Source organism: Pseudonaja textilis, chromosome 2, assembly GCF_049901715.1.
Source record: "Pseudonaja textilis isolate UNSWEBS1 chromosome 2, rPseTex1.2, whole genome shotgun sequence".
Classification (NCBI taxonomy): Eukaryota; Metazoa; Chordata; class Lepidosauria; order Squamata; family Elapidae; genus Pseudonaja; species Pseudonaja textilis.
In genome coordinates, this window is record NC_141991.1 from 188,435,497 (window position 1) to 188,451,937 (window position 16,441).

The following is a 16,441-nucleotide window of genomic DNA, read 5'->3' on the forward strand; positions in this document are numbered from 1 at the left end:
ATCTTCAGCCCACTAGATCATCTAGCTTTGCTTTTGCATTTTGTTTTCAACATAATCTGAAGTGCAAAAATATCTGACAGGCTATTGTGAAAAGGCTACATACAGTACTAGCTGATGAAGGGCAGGCACAGCTATTTGTCTAGATGAAGTTGATGGGAGCCTTGGTAATAATCTAGCTTTCCCTGAAAATTTCAAGTGTCCTTGAAAAACTGATCTTTTCAGGAATTTCAAACATATCTAAATGAATGCTACTACTGCTTTATTTTCTTTAGCAAGGAGAACAGATTGTTATATCAGGTGGATCTTAGCCCAAACATCTCCTCTTAGTAAGTTGTTGTTCCTTCACTTGTACAGTATATAGAAGTTTCTCTATTTTATAAGCCGTGTGTAAACTCTCTTAAACATTTTAGTGCTCTCAGGTTTACTGTTTGCAACTGATTTATTTTGCACAAGATTTGGTAAACATATTATTTGTTGGGAATCATATCTTACCCAAGTTACTTAGATATGCCTGTCTAGTTAGCTCCAGCTATGTAGGCAAATTAGATACTGAACATTCTTAACATGTGTATTTTTATTTTTCTGGTAGTACGAACAATGAAAATGAACTGTGTGAGCTAAATTGACATTATGCTTATGAAGGTCAGCTTCTGCTAACTCAATAGTCCTGCAGAACCTCAGATAGTACCATAACCTTTCTCAAAAAGATTGGGGGACTGTCTTAGGAGCCTCTGGGCAGTAACGCGATAAGCCTCTACAGCCATTATCCTCCTAATGGAAGGATTCCATTGGATTAAAGCCTAAATTCCTATTAAAATAGGAATGACATTTCAGAAAGTCTGTTATTCATCCGCTTGGTATTCTATCCAGCTTGGGAAATAGATGCAAAAAAGAAAAGCTTTTTCCTCCATTGGCGGATTTGATAATTACTTGATCTTGAAAGCAAAAGCCGTCTGCTGTGGGACTTCATCTTTCTGTGTTCCATTACATTTTTTTGTTTATTTGCTTTCCTGTTGCTCAGTCCTGCAGCTTTGCTTCAGCGTTTCTAACCTGTGCTGCATAGATAAAGGGATCTTTTTTTTTTCTTGTGGGGGCGGGGGGGTGGGTGGGAGGGAAGGTTGGAGCATCAGCAGAAATGAACTGAGTTGGCTCATTAGCATGTTTTAGAAGTCTGACTACCTCCAGCTTTGAGAACTTAAATATTCAACAGCTGAGAACATTGAATGAGGTTGTTACAGTGAATTAGTTATTCATTTATTTGCCTATGGGGAAGCTACAGGGCAAGGTGAGCTCTTTTATTTATAACCCTTCTCACTTTATTGTTTTCAATTTAAATGTCATCTCCCAAATCTTACCTGACCTAATCCAGACCTTAGAGAGAGAAAAAATTAGTCCATTACTTTGCTAACATTTGCATAATTTATATCAAAAAGGATTATGCACATGGCCATGCATGGAGGAATATTGATAACATATTTGTTACTTGCATGAGTTTTATTTGTATAAAATGAAAGCAAAATATTAATGGAAGAATTTAGAGAGCATTAAAAGCAGCCGACAGTCACAGGGCATGAATACATCAAATGATTTGAAGCATTAATATTTGTCTCTTGGTAGGGTGCTTTTCTACAAAATCTCCATGTGTAGTGTTACAGTCGTTGTGGTTAATTTACTTTTCCTTGTGTACTCACTCTCATCTCAGATTGTTTCCATGTTAAAGCTGTTATTCTGTGGTAATAAGGTTGCTATCTACTTTCCCTTATCTGGGAAAGGGATGTTATGGTAAAGAAGTGAGTCTCTTCTACCAGGATGAGTAGCTCTAGTTCTTCCTCTTTATTTCCTCCTTCATGGTAATTAATACAATTGTTCTTAGACCAACAAAGCTGAGCTTGAAACTAGATGTGATTGCCTACTGGGAGACAATATGTCCATAAAAGAAGACTTTTGAGCATAAATCTCAAACTAGATAAGCTGCTGCCTACAATGCACTTTTCTAATGTATGCCAAGAGCCCTTCTTCCCTGCAAATAGGTAATGATTTCCTCTGTTGAGGTATGTCTGACTCTAGTGGCAGTGCTCATCTCTGTTTCTTAGCTGAGGGAGCCATCATTGTCCAAAGACACTTCTGTGATCTTATGGCCAGCATCACTATTCACTGAGGTGAGAAACACGGAATCCTGTTACCTTCTGAACCAGAATGTGTTCATAATTAGCCATTTATTGAAGTTGGAACACAGATTCGTGCCTTTCGCTTTCTTCCTCTCCCTTTTCATTAAACCGCTGAGAGATCCTAACTTCTTTTACTCCATATGTGTGCAAGTCCTATAGACATTAGATTAGATACAGAATCCATTGGTGATTGGGAGCCATTATATAGTTTTCAGTAACAGAAATATGTTGTCCATATATAAATAGTAGAGTATAAAAATACACATTGTTATTGGATCCAGGGACGGATACATACTTTTGTGTTCATAAGCATGAATGTGTCTTTCAGGTGACTTTCTGTTCCCATTCCAGGCCTTCATGCCTCTTTTATTAATACTGCTTTGCCAAAAGGATTGGCAAAGTAATATTCTTATCCTTTTGACAATGATGTGAAAAAAAATGCTATTCTACTCCTTCCAGACATCTTCCCACCAAGAGTCCACATAGTGCTAATGACCTCTGCTCCTAGGAGTGATGCCTGAAAGCCAAAGAGCTTGGCTGGCTTGTTCCTTTTTAGCCTTATCAATCCTGGCAGCAAGATGCTACTCCTTCCAGCCCATAGAGAATAGAATAATATTTAATTTTTTCCTAGTGCAATGGAAGGATTCTATTTATCTGTTTGAAATTTTCATTGGACAATGCTCTTTCCAATCATGCTTTCACTTCATCTCTCAATATTTCTGTACCTTTGTATTTGGCATCAGAGAAAAAGACGAAGTCCATCTTTGCCATGAAATTGGTTTATCATTTTTTTGGAATCCTTACTATTTGGATTTGATTTGACTTTAGTGTGGCAGGATATTGTGTTTATCCTTTTGTGGATCTAACCTGTTTTCAGATCACATCTCACATATAGTATGCACAGGCCTGGTAGCTATATGGTGAAATTCTTCATGTCTCAATATGTTGATTCAAGATAAAATTGTATCATGATAAAATTCCAAAATATGTAATCAGATTTTTGTCCATCAAAGCATTTATAAAACCTCTACACTACAATGTGTACACAACATCTTCACTATGCAAAGAGAGTTGAATTTGTTTCTCCTAGTTACAGTATCTTCTGATTGATAAAAAAAAAATAAGGTACCAATTCAGAAAAAAGCACAAGGAGATCTATGCTGGGTAATGCACAGTAGAAAAAAAATGATTTACATTAATATTTATTTACTTGTGGTCTTGGCCACAAAAATTCTTTGAAAACTAGATTTCTATTAGATGGATGATTTCTAGCTATATGGTAGCAGACTGATCGGTACATTACATTCATGTTGCTAAGTGTGCAGTTCTTTTAAAACAAGTCCATGTGTGAAGCCAATTTTTTTCTAATCCAGAGGCAGGTTAATCATTTTATACTGTGTATGAGTGGCATTGTGCCAATTGAGAGTCAGGATGGTGCAATTATTTTTAATCTTACATCCATGATGTGCTGCTGTTTTACTGAATAACACTGTAAGTTAATTTTCTACTGTTATTTCTTTACTGATAGTGTAATCTAGTAGTTAATAACCAAACACTGAAAAGCTTATCAAACTGAATCTTCAAAAGAAAATGTCATGCTAAATGCCAAATACATCAGCAGATATTAAAACTGCATGGAGGTGATTAGTATTCATCCTTGTAAGATCAACAGGTGGCTGAGGCAGATCACAGTTTGAAGATACACTTAAACAGTTTTTAAAGGGGAGAGAAGAGTAGCTGAGACCCTGTAGTGCTGGGAGGTCTCCCCAAGGGGCTGAAGAAAAAAAGGCAAATAACAATCTTACTTCTGTACTTCTTCGGGAGATTTTTTTTTTTGTTTTCATTTAGAATTGAGTCTAAATCTTTGTAGCAGAAAATTGCCTGTCTACCCTTGAATGTCAAGGATTATGTTCATCACTTTTTGTGCAGGGGGGAGGGATGGTTTACATATGGAAATTTCTTTTCTGAGCATAACTGCTGCAAAGTTGGACCATCTTTTGATATTTATAGCTTGCTGGAGTGTGAAGGTTCATGAATATTCTCTAGTAATAAATGTACATATTTGAATTCCTCAGTTCTGCAGAGGTGTCAGCTTTCATTCATGTGGGAAAGTAAGTCATTCAACCCCTACTGATTTTATTTCAGCAGGTGGTCATATTTTTATCAAATGCAGGAAATCCAGAAGAGACTTTTTATAAGATACTGTCACTTAGACATTTGGTATATTTGGCAGTTACTTGAATATTTTATTATAATTTATATAACATTAAAAGGAACATGCTTCATTTGTATTCCATGATTTGACATTTAGCTAATAAATTTGATCTCAGCTATATGGTTTCTTTGTTAGAATTGGCTGATAACATTTATACCTGAATTTCTAAGGACATTTGGACACACATTTATTTTTTAAGCATCCGGTCTGCTTCTTGAGAGGAATGGGGGAGGGGAAAGCCCTTTTTCCTGCCATAGCAGAGTAATGCCAACCATCTCCTGACTTGAGAGATCAAAAGATGCTTTCAAATGATGTGGCCGTCCTGGACAAACAGGTAGCAAGACCTTGGAAAAAAAAAAAACCCAGAACGATTAGCAGCCAGGCACAGTGAATAATGGAAGAATGGAAGTGGACACTCTAAATTTCAATAAGGCTGTCAGATCTATTTCATGGTGAAAAGAAAAATAAGGTCAATTAGAAATCAATTCTGCTTCAGCTATAACAATGTACCATACTTTTTGTTATAATAACTAAACGTGCCTTATTTTTTTTTCCAGTGGACCCCTACCAGTTAAAGATGACAAAAATAAATTGGGGAAGCATTGCCTTTTATCAGAGGAAGTAGTTTCATGAATCTTCTTTTTCTTAATTCCATTCTTATATAGTTGTGCTGAGACATACCATCTGGACCATGGAATTCCAAGAGTACTCATAAAGCTTCATTAAAGGTCTTGCTTCACTGTAAGAAATCCCCTATAAAACTTATAGTATTCTGACTCAAGTTCCCACTGCCTCACACAACATGCTGAGTGCTGCAAAAGCTATTTCAGTAATGTTCCCCAAATGAACCATACCTTCCTTCTCTCCTTCTGGATGATCTGGATCATTTGCACGACAGCTAGGGGGTCTTTTGGATCTATCCTATCTCAACTTAGTATTCTTCCCTTTAGCTGGTTTCCATTTGTTTTCCACTTCTTTACAGTAACGTAACATCACTTATTTTATTTTTCATTTCCCACCCCCCTCAAACTTGATTTGTTTGTTGCAGGTTAAATGTGATCAGTATTGGCCAAGCAGAGGAACAGAAACATATGGATTGATTCAAGTCACGTTGCTGGACACCGTAGAATTGGCAACATACTGTGTCAGAACATTTGCTCTTTATAAGGTACGTTTGTGTTATGCAAGCATTGAGTATCTTTTGATGGAACAAGATTGTTATTTAAGTTTTGATAGTATCACAAGCAAGTGTTCACATTTCTGTATAAAGAGGATTAAAGGTCTTTACACTGATATTCAAAATGTTGACTTAGACAAAGAATGTATAGGACCATGCAATTCTGTTATTTTCAACAGAAAAATTCCTTTTTCTTAACAATTCCTCTTACTTAACAAATGTCCTTAACAATCTTTTGTCCAAATTTTCCACAGAAAAAAAAATCCATAAAATTCATGCTTTTTTCAACCAACTTCACAAATATGGAGCATTTCCACCATTAAATCTAAAGCACTATTATTTAAAAAAATTACACTTTCTTTATTGTTCTCCTCTTGACAGTCACAGTATGTAGCTTCTTTCTCTCCTGTCGTCCTTTCCTCTCCCAAAACTAGACTAGATTTTTTTTCTTTTTCTTATATAAAACTTCCTTATATAAAATCATTTTTTCATATCCAACTTAACTACAGACAAAAATTCTTAATATTAATGCCATGCTTGCACTAATTCTCATGAAATATTTAATGACTGTGATAAAAAAAGGATAAAAGTAACAGTTTTAGACTAACAGTAAATTTGTTTCACTTGATTTCATGATGATTGCATTCTGATGTATTGTTTTGGCACTAAAAATAATTTACACTGAGGTTCTTATGTGTTAGAATGGATCGAGTGAGAAGAGAGAAGTTAGACAATTCCAGTTCACTGCATGGCCAGATCATGGCGTTCCAGAACATCCAACACCATTCCTAGCTTTCTTACGGCGAGTTAAAACTTGTAATCCTCCTGATGCTGGACCAATGGTTGTACATTGCAGGTAAGTGCAGATTTTGCATCAACAACATTGCCAAATATTATGAAGCTTTCATAAGCCATAAGCATTTCACAATTTAATATTCTAAATATTTTGATACGTTGCGTTTCATTTATTTTTCTCCCGTCGCCTGGTAAATTCATTCATTGCATATACAAGCCAGAATTGCAGAACAAAAGCAGAGATGAGGCATGAACCTAGGTGGGATGTCATCCATGCATGCCCACTCTAGGAATCACTTAGAAACTTAAGAGTAATTTCTAAAATATTACTTTAGGGATTGTGATCATCTCCTAGAAGTCATCTAATGTGTGCTTTCTCTGAGATGTATGTATCAAGGTATGGAGTCCACCCATGCAAAACCCTTCATATTTCTGACAAAAGTGATAAGATTACAGGAATGGCATCATCCTGAAGCTTTCAAAAGATTTATGATATGATATATGATATGATTTCACATTTTTTCCAAGAAAAAGGTGTGTATTCTAAGCTTTGATTTTTTTCAAATACTATTTCCAGGAAACTTATTTTTAATTATATCATTTCCATAGCAGACTATGATGACCTAGGGTAGGATACAAAACAAACACAGTCACAGAAAACAGGTGAAGCCCCTTTTATTCCTTCACTTTGCTTCCAAGCTCCAAATATCCTTGATGGAAGACAAAAAACTCTTACACAAACAGTTACAAGAACGAGGAAAAAAGCAACACAAACCAGGCAAGATAAGGGCTGGAGGATGTCCACAGATAACAGAACACACACCGGGAAGGACATCAAACTCAGACAGGAACCATAAACTAGAGATATTTCCATGCTTTGTTTCCAGCGCTCGCCTGTATGCATGTCTGTTCTCTTATTCAGTTGTCACAGCTGGAGCCCATGAAGAGGATCAAGGCCCTTTCCTCCCAAGTTGACGATATCTCTCACTTATCCTCTCCTACCTGCGTGCCCTAGGATGGAGAGGGGATGGGCCTGGGTCCTCCTCTGACTGCTCCACCGGCTTCTGCCCTTCCCCAGCCTCCTCCACAACCTCCGGAGTCATACTTCCACTCCCTGTCAGCTGTTCCTCCTCTCCCTCAGAGACAGTCTCCATCAGGGGCATGACACAGACTTCCATAGCAGATAATAATTCTTTGTTTTGATACAATATACTTTGATTACAGCAAAATATCTGGTAAACTATTCTTGACATTATTAAGTATGAGTTAGATGGCATAAGGTAGAAACCTAGCTAAATAAAAAATGAATTTATTACCAATCATTAATATTGTGAAAACAGGATGTGTGTATATTTACTTTGAAAGAGAAGTCTAAGGAAGATATGATGGCTGTTTTCAAATAATGAGAGTACTATCACGCAATACTTTGTAGCTGAGACCAGTTCTTTAGCATCCTAAAATGCTAAAATAAAAAGGAAGAGTAAGAAGGAAAAACCCATTTATAATTAGATAAATATTACTGATTCTCCAAATGAAATGCTCAGGGCAATCGCTTATCTAGAAAGATAGTAAGGTTCCATTATTGGATAATTTATTTGACTAATAAATAATAAATGAACAAACAAGATCACTAAATTGCCATCAAACAAGCTATGCAACTAACAAACATTAGCAATGTTAAGGAACATAGTAGGAATCCTGAGAACCAGGATTAATATAACAAAAAAAAAATCATTTTAAACTTATAGATAAGATTTTGATGAACACACACAAAAAGTTTCTGACATATTTGCAAAAGTAAGAATGAAGAATTACATATGATATAGTGGCCAATACTTAATGAATTGATTTCGTCATTGGCTACCCAGGCAAACTAAAACTCTAAAGGATATGTGAATGGCCTCCTATAATCTATTCCCTTAAAATAGTTGATTGTGTGGCTCCAATCCAAAGAGTTAGTCATTCTCCAATTCCATTTAAATCAATGGAATTGGATGGTTGTGATTATCTTCTCCCATAGAGTACAATGGATTTTAAGACATAACAAATTTTCTAATGATTGTGACCCATCACAAATTGCAATGCCAAACCAAGAGTACAAAAGCAAAAGCAGCTGCAATCTGGCAATTGTCATGTGGCCATTTCTACAGGAAACCAAAATTTTAAAACAATGGCATTAATTGCAGAACCCAGTATAATTGCCTTTAAATGATTATGTTCCTCTTTGCTTACATCTGATCCAGGCATCTTCTCTTGGCTGCTCAAATGTGCTGATGAAGAGGCTGGAGCAAATCCCAGTGAGGAACATTCAGATATTTTTAGCTCAGAAAAATAAAGGAAATAAGGTGGCCATATTAGAGGGATATCCAACAAGCAGAATCCCAAGGGGGTGAAGATTAATAAAAGGAAGCGTTTTTCAAGTAGAGCAGTGTTCACTGGTATAATCACATTGAGGAGACATGATGATAGTTGTGAGCGCTGATTGTTCTAATGAGCAATCAGATAGCAAAAATGGTCTTCCCAGTGCCAATTCATGAGCAACATATGTGAGAAACTGCTATTGGATGTATGTCCTCTTTATGAGTTTCCAAACAATGAAAATGATGCTGGCCAAAATAGAGGTTTTTGTGTTTACAGAGAATTTTAATATTGCCCCCCAAAAATACTTGGGCATTCAGGTATTTTGAATATCAACCAAACAGCTTTAATTACAAATTATTCTATAATTTTTGGCATTTCCAGTTAGCATAAGAGCCATTTCCTCAGATTCTTCAATTTTTAAAAGAGTTATCTCTTTTTAAAACAATTGTCACAATACAGTGGCCCACAGGTGCCAAGCCACAATGCTACCTTGAAATGGCATTTGCACAATCCCAACATTGCAAGATTTTATTTAAAACAGAAAAATAAAAAAATTCCCCCCAAATTCCTGCAATTCAATCAGTGCTTACCAAGAAGTAAACTATGCCATTTATTTCTGCAAAATGTTTAGAATCACCATAAATACTCTGCCCCCCTTTTTTTGACAACTTAGAATATCCAAATACTTTGTTACTGAAGAATGAAATATGAAAATATAAAAATATGGCTTTCAATTTTTCAATAATGGAAATATACTACAATCTGAATGGCTTCATGGTGTTTTCTGATCACTTTCCCCATAATTCTCAGCCTGCAGACACTGGTTCCTGAGAGCATTACTGTGTTCTGTAATCCTACCACATGCAGAAAGCAGTGATATTGAGGAAGACTGCACTACAATTTCTGTTGCATCTGATATGCAAATAGTTGAGGGTATATCTTTCAATAACACTTGCAAGCTACTCAGTAGAAATTGAATTTGTCTAATTACTATTCAGAGGATCCCTCAGGTTTTCTTGATGGTGAGATCTGTGCAGCCTAAACTTATTCAGAAAAAAAAAATTAATTGGTTTCTTGCTTGTTTGTTTGCTCAGTAAGAGACTAAATCAAACAAGTTGCTGAATTTTAAAGCGAAGACAGGCATAGTCCAGAATGTTATGGCTTAATGTCACATATTTGTTGAGTTCGGTGTGGAATCATTTTCAGTATAAATTGTTAGAGCAGCATCCTATCCTGGCGGTAGCTAAGTATAGGGTCTGGGTTGTTGCTACTAACATCCTGCTTTCTGAGACACAGGTCAAATGGCCAATGATTCCATTGGATTGCATCCATTCTTCTGGGTCATTCTAGTAATCCAGTATGCCTTTGAAAACTACCTGAATTAAGACAGTTTTCCCATTTCTGTTCCTCTAAGCTGCAAGCCCTTTTCTGAGCTCAGTAGGAGTCTGTCCAATTCAAAGAAGGAGCTTTATCTTGTCCTCTTCCCTTTTGCATAAAGTGCCTTCACATCTGCATCTGTGAAAGAATTCCTTTCCTGGATTTGTTTTTGTAGGGCTTTGATTTCCTTTCATCCTTCCCTTTGTTATGCTCTATGTCTCCAGCAATTATGCTCCATTGCCCAATGTGTGGCTGATTGGTTGCTTGGCCAACAGTATAGTACTTGAAGAAAGGGGCTTTATGTTCCCAGACAAAGGAAGTCATGATTATCCTTCCCTATGCATTTTGAAATTGCCTTGCATTTCAAAGAGACTGTCTAGGGCAGGGGTGTACAACCTTGGCAACTTTAAGACTTGTGGACTTCAACTTCCAGAATTCCTCAGCCAGCTTTTCTGGGAGTTGAAGTCCACAAGTCTTAAAGTTGCCAAGGTTGGACACCCCTGGTCTAGGGCAAGCCTTTCTCAACCTCAACTACTTTATGTGGACTTCTACTCCCAGAATTGCCCATCCAACCAGCATGCTCTAGTCCCAATACCCAAGCTTCTTTCTATCAAGAAGGAAGGTCTTCATTGGGAATATAATCATGCTTGGCTGAACACAGTTACAATCTCTGTGGACTTGGGTTCCCTACCTAATCAAGAACCTTCATTGGGAAGAATTCACAAACCCTTTGGAAACAGTAGCCCATTCAGCCAACCATGGGTAGATGTCATTGCTTCAAACTGCACTAACACAGAGCATGCAATAGCATGTTCACATGCCTCTCCATCTTCCTACTTTTTGCTAATGTCTGAAGACTTAGCTGTTTGCATAAGAAATGTACTTTCTGATTTCTGTGAAATGGAATGGAAAAGATAGAGGACTGTGGCTTGAGGAGGAGTTGCCTTCTAAATAATAATTTTCTCCTGATTATTTTTCTGTGAATCAATGGTAAATGCTATGTTAAATTCCAACCCTGACTATTCTTAACCTCACAGAAATACCCCTCTTTAACTTAACAGTATCAATGATCCTTATTTCCAGACATTTATCATGTCCTGTGAGACCTGTAATTTCCATTGACCTGCGCCGTGGTTTGGTTCATTATTTGATCAGCATTCTCAATGAATCATTTTATTCACTTGTATTTAGTTAATTTTATTCCTCCCTATGTTTATATATACTCTATAAGGCAAAGAAAGCCTGACTGCTCACAGCTGAGTCTAGTAAAAGAGCAATTATTTTCTATCAGAGCCAACAGCTGTCTATAATGGATTCTGCATTAGAATTATGAGCAAAGAAAAGAATCTAGCCATCTGCAGGAAATGTGAAAATATTTTTATAATCCTAGTAGCTGAGATCTAGACAAGGGTATCCATGAGATTTCCAACTGTAACTCAGTGAATTTTCAAATAGCCATAATCTTGGCACCCTCTTGCCTATACATGTTTATAGGCAACCTTGATGAAATCTAACTGATCCTTTAAGAGGAGCTGGGCATTCTTGGCTGTGCCTGGCTATGTCAATTGGTCTGGAGGCCCCGATACAGGTGTGTCATACTAGAGACGGAGATAAGGTCATCTTCCTCCCTTCCTTCTTTGTTAATTCTTAAGACAATTTTAGTGTTAATATTTATTGTTTTAATGTTATATCTTGTTGCTTCTATTGGTTGTAACAGCCTAGAGTTGCCTATAGGCAAGATGGCAGCTTATATGTTAATTAATTAAAGTCAGGGACTCAGTGAGCAGTAAAAGCAGGAACTCTGGAGGACAAGATGCAGGCGTGATAATTACAGACTTCCTGAATTGAAGAATGGCAATGGAAGAATACAAGTAAATTCTGTGAGGCACAATAGTTCAGGCTCACAGCAGTACAAATAGCGTTCAAGGAATGTGCTCATAGGGACGTGGTGGCTCAGTGGCTAAGACCCTGAGCTTGTCGATCAGAAAGGTCGGCAGTTTGGTGGTTTGAATCCCTAGCACCACGTAACAGAGTGAGTTCCCGTTACTTGTCCCAGCTTCTGCCAACCTAGCAGTTCAAAAGCATGTAAAAATGCAAGTAGAAAAATAGGAAAGTAACAGCATTTGGCATTTAGTCATGCTGGCCACATGACCACAGAGACATCTTCGGACAGCACTGGCTCTTTGGCTTTGTAACGGAGATGAGCATTGTCCCCCTAGAGTCAGGAACAACTAGCACATATGTGCAAGGGGAACCTTTATCTTTACCTTAATGTGCTCATCTTCTCCAATTATCCATTTGATTTTAGATTATGGGAGGATTAAAATAGATACACAAATGCCCAGCAATTAGGAAAGGGCTTCCCAAAATGTAGGTGTCCCTGCAAAGGCATTCTAGGACATTTCTGACATGGTACACTGCTACATATTTGTTTAAAATACTGGAAAATATTTTCTTCATAAACCTGCATAAGATTGTAGAGTAATCACCCAAGCCACATGTCATAAGTGTGTATTTCAAATTTTCCAAATTGGGTGTCAAAAACAGTTAAATATTCATGATTCTTTCATTCAAATGAAAGCATCAGCTCCATCCAAGTTAAGTTGTGAAAATGCATGCTTTTTGAAGGCAAATGTCGAGATATGAAATAAAAGGCAACAGATATAGCAATAGTTCCTAAGAGTTATAGAATTTAGAATATTATCACAAACAATTCTCAAAGAACTGCTTTTCTTTTTCTCAAAAAAAATACAGGGGCAGATAGTGGAAATACAGAAGGAAGAATAAATCCTTTCTTCAAATTGCCATCCAGAAATGATTTTAAAGTAGCTCATATTTGAATAAACCCCCTGATATTGCCTTTTATCTGGTATCTGCATTTTAAGTTGATGATACAGTCATTGTCCAATGAGCAGGTTTTTCTTCTTCTCCCAAAACATCAGCAAAATCTGTGTACTTTCCTGGCAAGGGAAGAGGTTCAGGCAACAATGAGAAAAGGAAAAAAGTGGGATGCCTTCGAATAGTACTATTAAGGGGGGAAATAAATTGTCCCTTGTTTCCCCCAGATAGCTATAACCAGTTTATGCCTGATAGTATGAGGCATTCAAAAAAAAAAAAAAAAAGCTGTTATTTTGAGTAACAAGAATTCCGTATGATCATTTTATTTTCAACTGTAGAAGAGTCACATGTGGCAAAATAGGAACTGACTTGAAGTGATTGCCTGTCAGTTGTCTCAGCTAGCAGAGTTTTCTCTAATAATTGTATGAGCAATTCAAACTGATGCAGTGTAATTTTGCCTATGAAATTAAGTGTTGCACCAGAGTCTGTGTTTCAGAGTTATGTTTCTAGGCCTGAGGGATGCACAAGGTAGAAGGGATAATAAAATGCACTTGCCACTGTTGGCTATCCCTAATTGTCTTCCCACATCCTGGGAAGGGAAACTGAAATTTCATCAGAGACAAGCCATGACTAGGTGTTCTAGAAGTTACTTTGTCTGTAGGAAAAGCCCAAATACTCTTCTTTTTTTCTCTACTATTTATCTATTATGTTTATTTGCTTGGTTTCCATAATATTGGACTCTGAGGAAGTCATAGGGGTGTGGGTAGGGGCAAAGAAAATCTATAAAACTTCTGCCAATTATTTCCTCCATGTCTCAATTCCCCTAATCACCCATCCATTTACACACAATGCTACAACAGTTCTTCCAAATTCTGGGGAATCATACTTTCACAGAATTATTCATCTTACAGTTCCTTGTAAGTCCTTCCAAAATTGGTTGTTTGGGGCAAGATTATTCCAGTGCAGACCTCTGTCACACAGTTGGATTTTTAAAATATATTGCTGCAGCTTATCTTAGCCTCCATGGTGTTAGGAGAGTAGAAGATGATTTGTGGAAGTTGTTGGGGTTTAGTTGAATTGCAGTTGAGCCAGTTTGTCCTGTGAGTTATTTTGGATCGAAGTCCAAGGTGACAAGAAGAACCACAGCAGAGTAGCTAGTGAAGATCAAAGCTGCCAATTAGTCTAGCCTCAGGGCTGTCAAACTCAAGGCCTGCAGGCCAGATTTGGCTTATAGGGTGTTTAGATCTGGCCACAGGGAAATGGCAAAGGACTGGCCTGAGATGCCTCTGTCAGTGAAAACAGAGCTCAGGAGAGCCACATACGGCCCTCCTGGGCCCTGGTTTTGGCCGTGATGGCCTCCTGCAGCTCTCTGCCAGCGAAAATAGAGCTTGGGGAACCGCATGCAATTCCCCCCTTGGGGCCTCGTTTTCACCCATGATAGCCTCCTGCAGCCCTCTGCCAGCGAAAATGGGGCCCATCTACCCCGGTCACATCCACCCCAGCCCTCCTGAGGTCAAACACAACCCCTCAGTGAAATTGAGTTTGACACCCCTGGTCTAGCTAAAGAGCTAGATCATGGAGTGATGGTTGGCCACAGAGTTCAGCTGCTTCTTCACCTTGAAGGACTGCCACAAAGAGTGTTGAAGCTGGCAGAAGGACCAGGTTACACGAGGAGCCAATTGTTTCAAAAAAAAATTGGCCATTCCATCTGACAGGGTAGGCATACTTCAGATCCCCTCTATTAATCTTATGGGACTGAGGAAGGTGTGCTTTCTGTGTCGCAGGTAAACAACCTCTTGAAATTTCAAGGAATATCTCCTTGATATTTAGAAGTCCCCAACACTTTGGGCGTTCCAAGAGGTTGTTAAGATGTTTCTCCCAGGCATTTGGGCCAGGATGTTAGCCAATCCCAAAATATGTCTGTTTTTTGAATATTTGTGAATATATATTGTTTTGGTTTTCTTTTGATTAATTATTTTAAAAACGTTTGGTTATGTTTTTTTAATTTTTTTTACAAACTGGTCATTATGGTTATGTACTTAAGATTAATGTCTATGTAAAATTTCTAAATACATACATACAATCACGAATGTAATTATTTAGATTTGTCTCCTTATAAGCTTGCTGATTTGCTGTTGCTCTCCTGTCCAGTTATCAAAAGCAACTTTAAAAATCTATTTTATAATCCAGCAATACATCATTGCCTTCAATAAGGGACATGGTCAAACCGTTGCCCTTTCTTTCAGCAATTAAGCATAAATAAGATCTTGGTCAGATCTTTAGAAGGTTTAAAATATTTAAAAACCTCAGCCTGTCATGCTTTAGAGTGAAATTGATCATTCCTCCTTCCCAAGTCTTCTCTGGTAGACCTCCAAGTGGAGCTAATTGTGGGCTCGCTTCCAGCTGAGGTAAATCTTATCCCATGAACCTAGCTGTTTCATGGGAAGTTTTGCTATATGCCTTTATCCACCTGTTGTTGATGCTGTGATAATCCCTTGTTAACTTGTTTTTGAAAACAGCTAAGTACTTTGAGGATGTATTATTATATTGCAGGTCTAGAAGATTAGATTAGGATATCTCTCTGGTGACAGAGTAGTCAACAAGTGACTATTACATTTCAGAAATGCTCTTTACTGCTATAGAGTACAATAAAACAATAAAACAATTTTGAAAGCCTGGCAGAATTTATACCTAACAAAATCAAGCCAGGATTCTTTTCTATTTCTTAGGGGTAAATACTCTTTTTTGAAACTCTGCCTTTAACAAGTTATTTATTCCATATTCCCAAGGCCAGATCTACATCCCTTTGCAAGGGTACATAAAAGTATTTATTTATTTATTTAGTTGGTTGGTTGGTTGGTTGGTTGGTTGGTTGGTTGGTTGGTTGGTTGGTTTGTCAATTGCTTACAAGATAATAGGTATAAGTAAAAACATAGTTATGAATACATGGATACATATAAGAAAAATAAAAAATAAAGAAACAATAGGACAGGGACGGTAGGCATATTGGTGCACTTATGCACACCCCCTACAGACCTCTTAGAAAAGGGGTGAGGTCAATAGTAGACGTGTAGTTTTTAAATGTAAGAATACTTAGGATATATAAAAGATATACAGAGCGCATTCACATATACATTTAGTATGGTTCTGTTGTTTCATGGTTTTTGACACTAAAGGTATTTTAAGAAATCAGAAAGTAGGTAAATGTGATTTTTTTAAAGAAAAGGTGAAGAATAATATTAGACAATATTAGAAATGTTTCTTGTGCAGATATTGGTGGAATATAAAGGATTTAATATACAACAGGTACATAGAATATAAACTACTAGAATGGGAAGAGCCCTCAAAAGTCTTTGAGTCCAACCCCTGCTCAAGCAGAAGACTATACCAGTGATGGCTAACATTTTTGGCACCAAAGCGCGTGCGCGCACCCCTGAAAAAATACGTGTGCCTACCCGTGCATGTGCACCGTCCCCATGCATGCACCCCGCATGCACCCCGCCACCCCAT

General features: G+C 37.4%; 1 protein-coding gene across 29 annotated transcripts in view; it reads left to right on the forward strand.

Annotated features, from left to right (window-relative positions):
* Positions 1–16,441, forward strand: part of PTPRD (protein tyrosine phosphatase receptor type D) — a 1,248,962-nt gene that overhangs the window by 1,203,750 nt on the left and 28,771 nt on the right. For all 29 annotated transcript variants that reach the window (XM_087926655.1, XM_087926630.1, XM_087926633.1 and 26 more), the window contains 2 exons: positions 5,432–5,551; positions 6,262–6,416. In XM_087926655.1, the coding sequence (XP_087782781.1) occupies positions 5,432–5,551; positions 6,262–6,416 (275 nt within the window). The remainder of the gene's footprint in view (positions 1–5,431; positions 5,552–6,261; positions 6,417–16,441) is intronic.